The 12,171-nt window shown below is 39.0% G+C and overlaps 1 protein-coding gene across 1 annotated transcript in view; it reads right to left on the reverse strand.

Annotated features, from left to right (window-relative positions):
* The window catches only part of EIF2B3 (eukaryotic translation initiation factor 2B subunit gamma), a 116,884-nt gene that overhangs the window by 21,905 nt on the left and 82,808 nt on the right, over positions 1 to 12,171 (reverse strand). Inside the window, exon 6 of the mRNA XM_045859856.1 lies at positions 6,050 to 6,139. Within this exon, the coding sequence (XP_045715812.1) occupies positions 6,050 to 6,139 (90 nt within the window). The remainder of the gene's footprint in view (positions 1 to 6,049; positions 6,140 to 12,171) is intronic.

Raw genomic sequence — 12,171 nt, forward strand, 5'->3', positions numbered from 1 at the left:
AGGGAGAAAGAGAGAGGGAAACAACCATGTGTGGTTGCCTCTCGTGCACCCCGCACCGGGACCTGGCCCACAACCCAGGCAAGTGCCCTGACTGCGAATCGAACTGGCGACCCTTTGGTTCACAGGCCCATACTCAATCTACTAAGCCACACCAGCCAGGGCTCTTTCTTCCTTTCTAATCTCTCTACATTTTATTTTCCCTGTTTTACTGTATTGGCTAGGACCTCCACTATAATGCTGAATAGAAATGCAGACAGCAGTCATCTTTATTTGTTCTTGATTTCAAAAAGAATTCTTCTAATATTTTATCACTTAGACCGATGATTGTTGTTGTTACTTTTTTCATTATCACAGGTACCATTTATTGATTGTCTTCTTTGTGTAGATATTGGTCTTCATGCTTTATAGCTAATAGTTGGCACATGTTATAGGCCTTTTTGTATAGTCCCTTTATCAGATTAAGAAAGTTCTCTTTTATTTCTAATTTGTTATGAACTTTCATCAATTAATAGGTATTGAATTTTATTAAAATATATTTTTGCATCTAAGGAGCTCATATTTTTTCTTTTAATCTGTTTGATGATGACTTTTTTCTAATAATAACAGCTGTGTTATTCAAAGACTGTAGGCAAGACTTCTGCTCTCTACTTCCTCACAGTAGAGAGACTATGGGAGATTCTTTTATTCTTTATGCAAATCATCAATTTCTACAATTTTAGGCCATTCTTAGGTTTTCTGTCTCTCACTTTTTCTTAGCTCCTATGAAACTATTCTCCTGGTGTGATTCAAATTCTGTAAATTTAAAATCCATTTTAATGACTAAGTACTTCCGTGCAGATGTCATTGTTCCATGGACTTGAGTGGGCGCCCCCACATCACCACAGCTGTACTCATTTACCAGTGACTATCACAGAATATCTAGAACAAAGTGAACTTCAATTTACTTTCATGTAATCAGATTAGCCTAGGACAGCAATTTTCAACCTTTTTCATCTCATGGCACATATAAATTACTCAAATTCTGTAGCACACCAAAAAAAATTTTTTGCTGACCTGACCATAAAAAAGATATAATTTTGATTCATTCACACTGGACGGCTATTGTTGTGTTGGCTGTTGTCATTTTTAAATTTGTCAATCTAAGGAAAAAGGTCAGTGGCCCTGACTAAAATAGTCAGGTATTGCATGTTTTAAAAATTTTTGTGGCTCACCAGTGTGCCTCTTGCGGCACACGAGTTGAAAATTGCTGGTTAGGACAGTACTCAGAAAATAAGGTCAACAATCAATGTGTAAAGAGCTTCCAGAGGCAAAAAAATTCCAACACTATTTTTACATTACATTACAAGCAATAACTAACTTTGGCTGAGAACTTGAGAGCTGTTCTTCATTTGGGCTTTTTGGGGTTTAAATGATTAGGAATCTGTAATGGGGAAGAAGAGGCCCGATCCTTAGTCCAGTGAATATGCTTTTGATTTATACTGAGCAAAAGAAATGAAAGCACAGAGGGGTGAGAGACTAGCGCATAATTTTTAATTTTCTCTCTCACACTGCGACCTTGTGAGAATTTTAAATCACTAGTTAATTTATTTAGCATTTAACAAGCATCTATTAATATGCTAGTAACTGCTCTGGGCCTGGGAAATATACAGTTTCTGACTTTAAATAATTCATAATCCAGTGGACAGTAGCCTGATTCTGAATTTAAGGAGAAGGGCAGAAGGAGGTGAGGCTAATTAAGTAGTAATGAGCCAGATCATGGAAGCCTTTTACAGTAGTTTTCAAGCAGAAAAATGACAAAATCAGTTTTATTTCTTAGTCAGATAATTCTGGTAGCAGTGGAAATAGACCTGAAAAAAGGAGAATGAAGTCAGGGAGACCAGTAACAAGACTCTAAAAACAGCCCTATAAACCTGATTGCTAATGCATATTCCCCAATGCACAGCTCTGCAGGCTGACACGACCACACAGATGGAGTGTAGGTAGGAAGGCAAGACAGGGGCAGAGGCTGAGGAGGGTAAGCAAAATTATGAACCCTGGAGCTACACAGTTCATGGTTTTTGTCATTTTTTAAAGGATCAAGTCAAACATCTTTGAAAAATTCTGTGTAAGCTGGAAGCTCTTGTATTGAATTTCAATGTGATTTTTCTTCTGATCATTTGATGGAGATTAAAAATTTCCATATGAATACAAAGAATGAAACATTTACTCTTAGCTCATTTTCTCTTCTTTTAATGCACCAAACCAGTGTTTGTAGCAAATGTTCCTTGGCCCCCTCTGGTAGAAACAAGTCAGTTCCCTTTGAAGAAATGACAAAGCAAGGCCAGCTGGGGGATTTCAGAGGCATGACATTTACATTATGGGCCAAACAGAACCGTCACTGCAAGAGGCAAGCCCCGGCACACAGCCCCTTTAGGCAGAGCCCTTTCAGGAGATCAGGCAGTGGTATGAGGAGAGGACATGAAGCAGTCTGGCCAGTTCCCACCTCCCTCTGCTGGCACTCGACATCAGGCCAGGCCCCATAATGCAACTGGCTTAGCAGCATAATGAAGGCCAAAATGACTCTTCCGGTTTCCTGCTCAAAGTGGAGCCAGCTCAAGGCTGTGCTAATAAGTGGGACAGGCCACTGAGAAGCACTGTGAACATCCTGACCTTGGGGTTGAAGACCAACAGCTGACCCTCCCAATGCCCCTGGCCTGGGCCACTCACTTTCTCCCTTCGCTCCTATACACAGCCTTCCCCAAAACTCCTGCCTCATGATATTGGAAGCTCCTAAGAAAAAAGACATCGCAAAGGAGAACAACAGACTTGACCACTAGCAGTAAACAAACAACTCCACCAAATTAAAAGACAAAATAACTGCTATAAATAGGACAAAAGGTCAATATCCTAAATAGATATAAATGTTCAAAAAATATGCAAATATTTTTTAAGAAATAAAAGTTAAAACAAGCTCTAATTTCTAACCCCCAATCGAATTAGCAGATTTAAAATAATTCTCATTACTAATAAGAGAGCTTTGAGATAGTTATTCTCATGTAAAGGGAGTCAGAGGGTAAACTGGTAAAATATTTTCTGAAAAGTAATTGGAATACATAGCAAAGAGTGGAAGAATACTCTTTTTTTACTTAGTCAACTGCTGAAATCCTCATCTCTTTTTTCGCTGCTTCCATACCAAATTACTGCTGCCGTTGAAATGGTCACTACATCTCCTTTCCTCCCATTCACCAAACAGACAGGGGTGGCAACTGTAGGATGGCAGTTGTTCTTTTGGAAAATAACACAATAATTAATAATAAATAATACTACAAGAATAAACTGTGTTTCACACACAACTATAAACCGACTTTTGCTCATTCCTGTATATTGAATGCCTTATCAATCCTGGTAGGTATCTAATTTCAAAGAATTTTTGTGGAAGAATTAATGTGTAAAAATCTTAAAAAGGCACAGGGCAGAATATGTTAACTTTCACATGTGAAAGGTAACAAAGGATTGCTATGCCATCTCTTCTTGAAGTTGCAACTTGTAGATTTATTGTTCTTTTCCATGCCTAAAGATAAGTCATCATTCCATAACCAGATTATTATAAATAACTCCAATTTACCTTGAAGGAGTCTCTTTCCCATCCACAATCATCTGTGTTCCCCTGCCAAGTTATATCATTGCTCATTCTACATGGGACTACGCTGTTTACAGAGCTGTACTCCCTGCTCAGCTTTCAGGGCCTTCCACATGCTGTTCCCTCTGACCTCCAACCTATTCAATCCCATCTCCCACAGCTTTGGACAAGACCTCCACTATTCCAGCCAGGAATAAAGAATCCCCTTGAGTACTATTCAAATATATCCTTCTGTGTCCTTACTTTTTCCTAGTATGTTACAATTGATCAATATTCAATATATTGAAATGTTGGGAATAATGCCTTTATTCCCAAAAACTCCGAGAAGGGTAAATGCAGAAAGAAAGATAAGATTCTCCTGAACAGATCTGGAGATGGGGAGGCAGTCTGAGTTGAGGCTGTGCATTATTCTCCATTACAACAGTTCTGAGGAAGTCCTGTTTGGCAGAGCTTCTGGCTCGAAGCCACAGAATCACAATTCAGGCTTGTCCTCAAGGGACACACCACTGCACTACACTTGCCAGGTGTGGGAACAGCCTCTGGCGGTGGCCAAGTGAGCTACAAAGGAGCTAGTATCCTGGTATCCAGAAATGAAAAGTTGTAACCCCACTTGGTAGTATTAAGGAGGCTTTGTTAGTTTTTTTTAGGAGTTATAATGGTATTAAAGTCTTTGTTTAAAAGTAAAAAATACTGTTTATGTTTTAGAGATACATACTGAAATATTTACAGATAATTACAACCGAAATTATTACAGATGAAATTATATCATAATGACTAGCTTTAAGATAATCTGGTGTGACAGTGGGTAGGTGGGTAGTAGCATAGACAAAACAAGACTGACCATGAACTGATAATCGCTGAAGCTGTGGGATGGATTCATGGAGTTCATTACGTTACTTTCTCTACTTTTGTATTTGTGTGAAATTTTCCATAGTAAATAGTTAAAAAAACAACAACCCCATGATCTCTACTATTGCATTCCTTTCCAGCACATCAAGGACAGAGCCTATTTCATAAGACTTCAAATTCATTTGGGAATAAAAAAATAAACCCTTTAACGGCCAAGAGTAATTTCATTTTCAGAATACGGGTAGCCCAGACTAGTAACTGGCAAACGGGTCCTGGATCACTCTCATCTCGGCAGTATGTTTCCTGGCTGTTTAAGAAGCCAAAGTCTCTACAATCCACTGTGGCGCTCGGCTGTAAGTTCCATGAGGGCTGGCCATGCTGCGTATTCACCGTTGATCCTACCATTGGTCTAGCACAGCGCCTGCCTCATAACAGGTGCTTCATAAGCTATCTGTTGATCGAATGAAAAAACAGAATAGTAAGCCAGAAGAGAGCAGGCAAATAGTGTCCTGGGAGGAAAAGCAGAGAAACAACAATCCCTGTGAAAGTGGGGAGTCCAAATGGTTTGCTTTACCATTGGCTATACATGGGCCTTCCTATAGGGTTTTAGCAGGTGTTGTACAGGATGAGGGTTAGGATGCTGTACAAAATGTCATATAGGGCACAGCAGAACAATTCTCTTTCTCCTCCATAGCCAAGTGCATCAGCTAAGGGCACGCTGGCATTTGCACTCAGGTTTTCTGCCTTCCTCCCGCAGCCGATCTGAGGAAACTCGCTGCGGCGGCACACCATGCTGCCTGCTTTCCGGCCCTCCAGTGCTTAGGGTTCAGGGGCGACACGGATTCAGCAGCCATCAGGGGGACTAGCTGCTCCTCTTCTTACCCACACACTTATTTAATCTTTCCCACCTGTTCCTCTGGGGACTCAAGGTGCATTTTCTATCAAAAATCCTTGAGATCAAGAGCAAAAGGAGGTTTTCCCTCTGAAAACCCAAATCCTGTGATTTTCCAGATACAACCTCTGGGAATTATTAAAGCCCACAGTTCTGTTCTCAAAGCAGAATCAGAAAAGTACTAAAATTTTATTCTCTGCATTCATGCATGTTCACTCAGTAAGGTGGACTTCTTTTCCAAAATTGGAGGGAAACTAGCCCTTCTTTTTCTGCACCTCTGGGGCAATTCTCCTGGCCCTCTGCTGAGAGGGCCCATCAATGGTATAATTGCCGAGGGAAGGACATCTGCTGGGAGACAAATAGTGCTAGGGCTGGAAAGCTCACCCTTGCAGAAGAAAGTAAGAACAGCCTGGAACTGTGCAGAAAGAGGAATCATAGGTTACTATTAGTTTTATAAAAATATCTTTCTGATTCATTATAACAGAGGTCCCAAAAATATAAGCGGGGGACTCTGTGGTACAGACAAAAATCACAGTATGCTGATAACATGATTTCATTTCTAGAACAAAGGTGACAACAAATTGTGTTATTTTATAAACTGGTTACCTAACATTATCAAGGTTTAAAACTGTAAACTAAGTCACACGGTTAACTTAGGCACTGTGGCTCCGACTCTATCTCTTTCTTACTCATTTTCCATAAGGAAGTCCACAACGTATTTTTTCATGCAGTAGAGATGGGCGTCCACGAGGCCTGTGTGGAAACGTATTCTAGGGTGCCTGCAAAAAAGAGAAGACAGAAGGCGCTCACAATCAGGTAAGCAAGGGTTCTATCCTGTTGTTAGGCTGCAGGCATCAGAAAGCCTGTAAGAGCCATGCTGCCTACACCCCACTCCGAGGAGACCGAGATGGTGGACACCAGCTCTGATCCAACCCCCGAAAAGGTCTTCTCTTTACAGAAACCCTACTTCACAATTTATGAGGATTTTAGGCTTCTAAGGCATTAAACCAAAATCCATAAGCCACCAAATCACCCACAAGCCACCTTCTATTCTATCACTCTTACCCACAAATCCTGTCACCAACCTTTTCCGCTTCCACTCCCACTGCTCCACTTCCTGCAGGCCATACTGTAGCCCTGCTTTCCTCCAGGATTTGGCATGCATTACGCTATTTTCACAGAAGATGCAGTAAAATTCTATGAATATTCTCTAATTCCCACTCTTATTTATTTATTCATCAGGACTTTGCCCAGTTATACTTCCTCCAGGAAACCTTCACCCAAGTGTGCACCCTCACATTTATGCCCACCTAGATCAGATAGCTTGCACACTAAGATAACGGCCTATTTACCCGTCTCTCATCCACGAGACTGAAAATTCCCCTGGGGGCAGAGACTTATTTTTATAGACTGGGCACTTAGCATTGTATCTCACACGGAGTAAGTATTTATAAATAGTTGTTGAATAAGCAAACACATGAATAAATGAGGTCAAATTAAGACATCTGACCCTGGCTGGTGTAGCTCACTGGATTAAGTGTGGGCCTGTGAACCAAAAAGTCGATGGTTGGATTCTCGGTTGGGGCACATGCCTGGGATGTAGGCTGGGTCCCCAGTGGAGGCATGAGGGAGGCAACCAGTTGATGTATTTCTCATGTATCAGTGTTTCTCTCCCTTTCTTTCTCTCTCCCTTCCCATTTCTCTAAAAATAAATAAATAAAGGTTTTATTTTTTTTAGAGAGATGGGACAGGAAGGAGAATGAGAGGGAGAGAAACATCAATATGTGGTTGCCTCTCACATACCCACTACTGTGGACCTGGCCCAAAACCCAGGCATGTGCCCTCACTGGGAATTGAACCGGTGACCCTTTGGTTTGCAGCCTATACTCAATCCACTGAGCTACACCAGCCAGGGCTAAAAAATCTTTAAAAAAATAAAACAAAAAGTTGCACTCTCCTGCTTAGTCCCTTGGTTTACAAATTCCTTGAAACATTCAACACATCTATATTCATTTAATCCTCACAACTACCTCATGAAATAGATATATTATTCTCATTTTTATAGCAGAGGTCAACTTATATCAAATAGCCAGGAAAGGAATGAATTAAAAGTCTGAATAATCATCTTCTACACTGTTATCAATCTCTAGCATATATGTGCTAACATTCTTGTAGCATTTTATAGTTTATAAATTTTTTCCAACTTTTTATTCTCATCCCGATAAAGTAGGTAAAACAAATTCTTCCATTTTTAAGAATGTTCCAAAAATTTAGTTAGAATATTCAAGGCTAGAGATTTAGCTACAAATATGAAATACAATGAAGAAATAGAGATGGGAAATTCAGAGATTTTTTTCTTTCATATGATTGGGAAACTAATGGCATTTAAGTTGCCAAAAGGTGGTTTCTTTATTTCACTTCATTAGTTTCACATGATATGAGAAATAAGGATTGATGTTTTAAAACAAAACAAAATAAACAAACCCCCCAAAACCACAAAGAGTACCAGTAAAATCTGGGTTACTGGCTGATTGTTCTGAGTCAGAGAGGTTTGATTTGTATAACATAAAGTATGAAATTAGTAAATAGATGTGAATAAGATAATTAGAAATACTTGTAATTTTACATTAGTAAAATAATTTAAAACATAACTTTTTCCAACCACAGAAAAAGTCCATTACAATTAAAAAATATGTGACAAATTTGTTGGAATCCTTTCAATGATAAAAAGTTCAGGAAAATGGTATAAAAGTCTGTGAGTTGATTGTGAAGCTCCCACAGGTTTTTTTTCTTTTCTTCAACTAACATAAAAATAATTTAAAAAATGCTTTTAAAATGGTCTATTATTAAAAGGGAAAAGGAAAAAGAAGTGGAGAAGAAAAGAGAATGAATGATCTTAGAAGAGATCTGAAATAGACAAAGATACAAAAGACCAGGAAATCTAGGATGACATAAGCCATCAGGAACATAATAAATATCTTTGGGTTATTTTATTTATTTATTTGTCTCACCCAAGGACAGTTTTTCATTGCTTTTAGAGAGAGTGGGAGGGAGAGAGGGAAACATTCATGAGAGAGAGAAGCATTGATTGGTTGCCTCCCATTCGCAGTCAGACTAGGGTATCTGTGCCCGGACCAGGAATTGAACCTGCAACCTTTTGGTTAGGGGACCACACTCTAACCAACTGAGCCACACTGGCCAGGGCTCTTGGGGTTATTTTTATAGATCTATTTTTATTTTTATTTTTCAAATACAGTTTACATTCAATATTATTTTATATTAGTTCCAGGTATACAGTATAGTGGTTAGACAATCATGTACTTTACAAAGCGGTCCCCCCAATATTTCAAGTACTCACCTGGCACCGTACATAGTTATTACAATATTATTGACTATATTTCCTATGTTGTACTTTATATCCTCATGACTATTACTATTTTGTGACTACCGATTTGTACTTCTTAATCCCTTCACCTTTTTCACCCAGCCCTCCAAGCCTTCTCTCCTCTGGCAATCATTAGTCTAAACCTATTTTTGAAAGAGTAAGTTGTAGAATTTAGAATTAGAATTTGTAATGTTTATTTATTTATTTAAAGATGTTTATTGATTTTAGAAAGAGAGGAAGGGGGTGAGAAAGAGAGAAACATCAATGTAAGAAACGTTGATTGGTTGCCCCTCATATGCTCCCCGACTGGGGACCAAACCCCGCGACCTGGGCATGTGCCCTGACTAGTACTCGGACCCCCGACCTTTTGGTGTGCGGAACGATGCTCCCACTAACCAAGCCACCTGGCCAGGGCAAATTCGTAACATTTAAAACTTTTAGGAAAATAAAGCATGTTTTTATTATCTCAAAAACAGGGATACCAATTTTTAAGGCAAGTAACAAAACCAATAGGTGAAATAATTATGATGATTATAAATACTTACTAGTAATATTATTTTGCAATAAACAAGGAATGCATTTATGAAATAGATACTGGAAAAGATCCAAGGATATGCATTTACTGTGTAGCCACAAAGATCACTGGCTGTTAAAGCATCTTCAAGAGAGCCCTTAGTCTGTGTAACAGACCTGTCTATACCTGCCTCAGTCACCAGGCAGAGTTCTGGCTTTGAGAGCACTCACAACCAATGGTACAGGAGCACCCATGTCTGTGCACTCCATTGCCGGAGTGAAGACTTCATTCCGAGCTCAGCAGGGGCAGACTTCTCAGGTGGCATGGCTTGCCTGGCAGGCATTAGCCCCACAGCCTCATCTTAGGGGAAACATTCAATCTTTCAGTATTAACTATAATCTTATCTATAGTTTTGTGTAGATGTCTTTTATCAGGTTGAGGAGGTTCCCTTCTATTCTTTGTTGAGGGTTTTTATCATAAATGGGTGGTAGATTTTGTTAAATGTTTTTTTGTGACTATTGAGATAATCATGTGAGTATTTTCAATTTTTTTTATTTTAAAGATTTTATTTATTTGTTTTTAGACAGAGGGGAAGGGTAGGAGAAAGAGAGGGTGAGAAACACCAATGTGTGGTTGTCTCTCACATACCCCCTACTGCAGACCTGACCCGCAACCCAGGCTTGTGCCCTGATTGTCAATCAAACCAGTGACTCTCTGGTTTGCAGGCTGATGCTCAAGCCACTGAGCCACACCAGCCAGGCCTAATCGTGTGTTTTTATCTTTCATTCTATTAATATGGCATATTCCATTAATTGATTTCCAGATGTTAAACTGGCTTTGCATCCCTGGGATAAACTTCACTCATGGTGTAAAATTTCTTTTATATGTTGCTGAATTCAATTTGCTAATATTGTGATGAACATTTTTTCACCTATATTCATGAAGGATTATTGGTCTTGTGGGGTTTTTTTTTGTCTAGGTTTGGCATTAGAGTTATACTGGCTTCATAGAATAAGTTGAAAGTATTCCCTCCTCTTTCAGTTTCTGGAAGACTTTGTAAAGAATCATTATTTCTTTAAATGTTTGATAAACTCATTAAAGAAGCCAGCTGGGCCTGGTTTTACTGTATTGGAAGAGTTTCAATTACTAATTTCATCCCATTACTTGTTATAGGTCTCAGATTTTCTATTGCGTTGGCCAAAAGTCCATATGATTTTTTTCCATAAAAGACACATTTTTCATTTTCACCAATAACTTTATAGATTTGGATATTTTAAGTATGTTGGCTATCTCCTGCTATTGGCTTCTAGTGAGTAGAGGCCAGGGGTGATGCTAAATATCTTCTAATGAATAAGATAGCCCCACAACAAGGAATTATTTGCCCAAATGTGAATAGTAACAAGAAACTTCAGAAACCACTTTTAACATGTTTGATTAGCCACAGCATCTTCTCCATACACCTCACAACTGTTTTTTTTGCATTTAGTTGCACTTTTACCTTTCTTGAAATAATAAGTCATAGTATGACAAAAATGTTGTGTATCTTCTTCCTTTTTCAATATTAAAATGGCTGCACAAAAATTCACTAATTTTGATAATTTTTTAAAAATGCATGCTAATGTGACAGCTGTCACAATACAATCTAACAAAATTGTTTGGAATGAAGTTAAAGACAACTAAGCACTACTAGATCCACCATATGGAAAAAACATAATGGATTTTTTTGGCAACCCATTATTTCTTCTTGAGTCACTTGAGTCATTCAGGATGTAGCACATGATCTTTGTGGCTCAGCCTGTACCACACTGATTAATCCAGGGCTCCCCTCTGGTCTGAACACTCATCTCTTTTCAGTATACCATATGTGTAAACCCTAACTCTACACTTTAATTGATTCTAGTTACTTAAGGGAAGGAAGAAGGAAGGGAACCAACATTAGTTGAATAGTTTTTGTGTGCCAGGCATTTTGCAAGGTGCTTTCACGTATACTAATCTTCATAACATCTCTGTCTTCATTTTAAAGACTTAAGTAACTTTTCTAGGACATAGAAGCAGATAGTGGTAGTACTGGAATTAAAACCTAGTCCCGCCCTGGCTGGCATAGCTCAGTGGATTGAGCGAGGGCTGCGAACCAAAGTGTCGCAGGTTCGATTCCCAGTCAGGGTACATGTCTGGGTTGCAGGCCATGATCCCCAGCAACCGCACATTGATGTTTCTCTCTCTCTCTCTTTCTCCCTCCCTTCCCTCTCTAAAAATAAATAAATAAAATCTTAAAAACAAACAAACAAACAAACAAACACACACCCTAGTCCTGTGCCCCTGATCAGTGTGGCTCAGTTGGTTAGGCGTCATCTGTGGTGCAAAGGGTCACCAGTTTGATTCCCATTTGAGGCACATGCTTGGTTCTCTCTCACATTGGTGTTTCTCTCCCTCTCTCCCTCCCTTCCCCTCTCTCTCTAAAATAAATAAAATCTTAAAAAGCAAGTGCCTTAATGATAATCATATATTCAATACATAAGTGAACCAATAAAAAAAATGATAATTAAAAAAGAAAAACCTAGGTATGTGTAATTAAAACTTTTCTACCACCTCCCCATCTTTCAAGCAACTTCTTTCTTTTCTTCACATACAACCCTAGGAGCTCTATACAGATGAAACCCTGCTCCAAATAGTCTGACATCTAAATTTGGTGCAAAGAAGGTAAAATGCTTAGTTGGGATAAAAAAAATCCGTTTTTGTACTTGATCCCTCACTGAATACCCTACTTAGGAGTTTATTAGCCACTAGTATTGTTCAGAAAGTAATCTGCTAAAGTATGGGGTTCTCAGCAGTGACCCACTTCCTAGTTTCCTCCTACATTCTCAGAGAGCAGGAAAACAGATATTAGATGTTCCCAGCTCCTCAGCCATGGT

Source organism: Phyllostomus hastatus, unplaced genomic scaffold (genome assembly GCF_019186645.2).
Source record: "Phyllostomus hastatus isolate PE091 unplaced genomic scaffold, TTU_PhHast_1.1 phas_scaffold_182, whole genome shotgun sequence".
NCBI lineage: Eukaryota > Metazoa > Chordata > Mammalia > Chiroptera > Phyllostomidae > Phyllostomus > Phyllostomus hastatus.